Raw genomic sequence first — 304 nt, forward strand, 5'->3', positions numbered from 1 at the left:
TGGCCTCAGACCGAAGGTACATCGAAACGACCATCAAGGACCTCCCCCCGCCTCCGACCCCCGCCATCAGAGTTGAAGATTCTAGCTCTTCCTCCAGCTACTTCAGCTCCACACACAAGGTAACTGGGAAATCTATCTTTGATTTTATATAAGTGATAAAAAGAAAAAATATAAATACACTCGTTAGATTATCCTCTTCCTCCCTAAGAATGGGACTAATGTGACTGAGGACAAAATGCAATTATCAGCGGTGGTAATATTTTTCTCTGTGCGTTATAGACCGTACTTGTAGCACTGAAATAAC

At 42.8% G+C, this 304-nt stretch overlaps 1 protein-coding gene across 1 annotated transcript in view; it reads left to right on the forward strand.

The window, feature by feature from the left end:
- LOC119588147 (twitchin-like) overlaps positions 1 to 304 on the forward strand; it is a gene marked incomplete in the record, with an annotated part of 124,648 nt that overhangs the window by 123,096 nt on the left and 1,248 nt on the right. The window contains 1 exon segment of the mRNA XM_037936853.1: positions 10 to 119. Coding sequence (XP_037792781.1) covers positions 10 to 119 — 110 coding nt within the window.

This window comes from Penaeus monodon, chromosome 23, assembly GCF_015228065.2.
Source record: "Penaeus monodon isolate SGIC_2016 chromosome 23, NSTDA_Pmon_1, whole genome shotgun sequence".
Lineage (NCBI taxonomy): Eukaryota > Metazoa > Arthropoda > Malacostraca > Decapoda > Penaeidae > Penaeus > Penaeus monodon.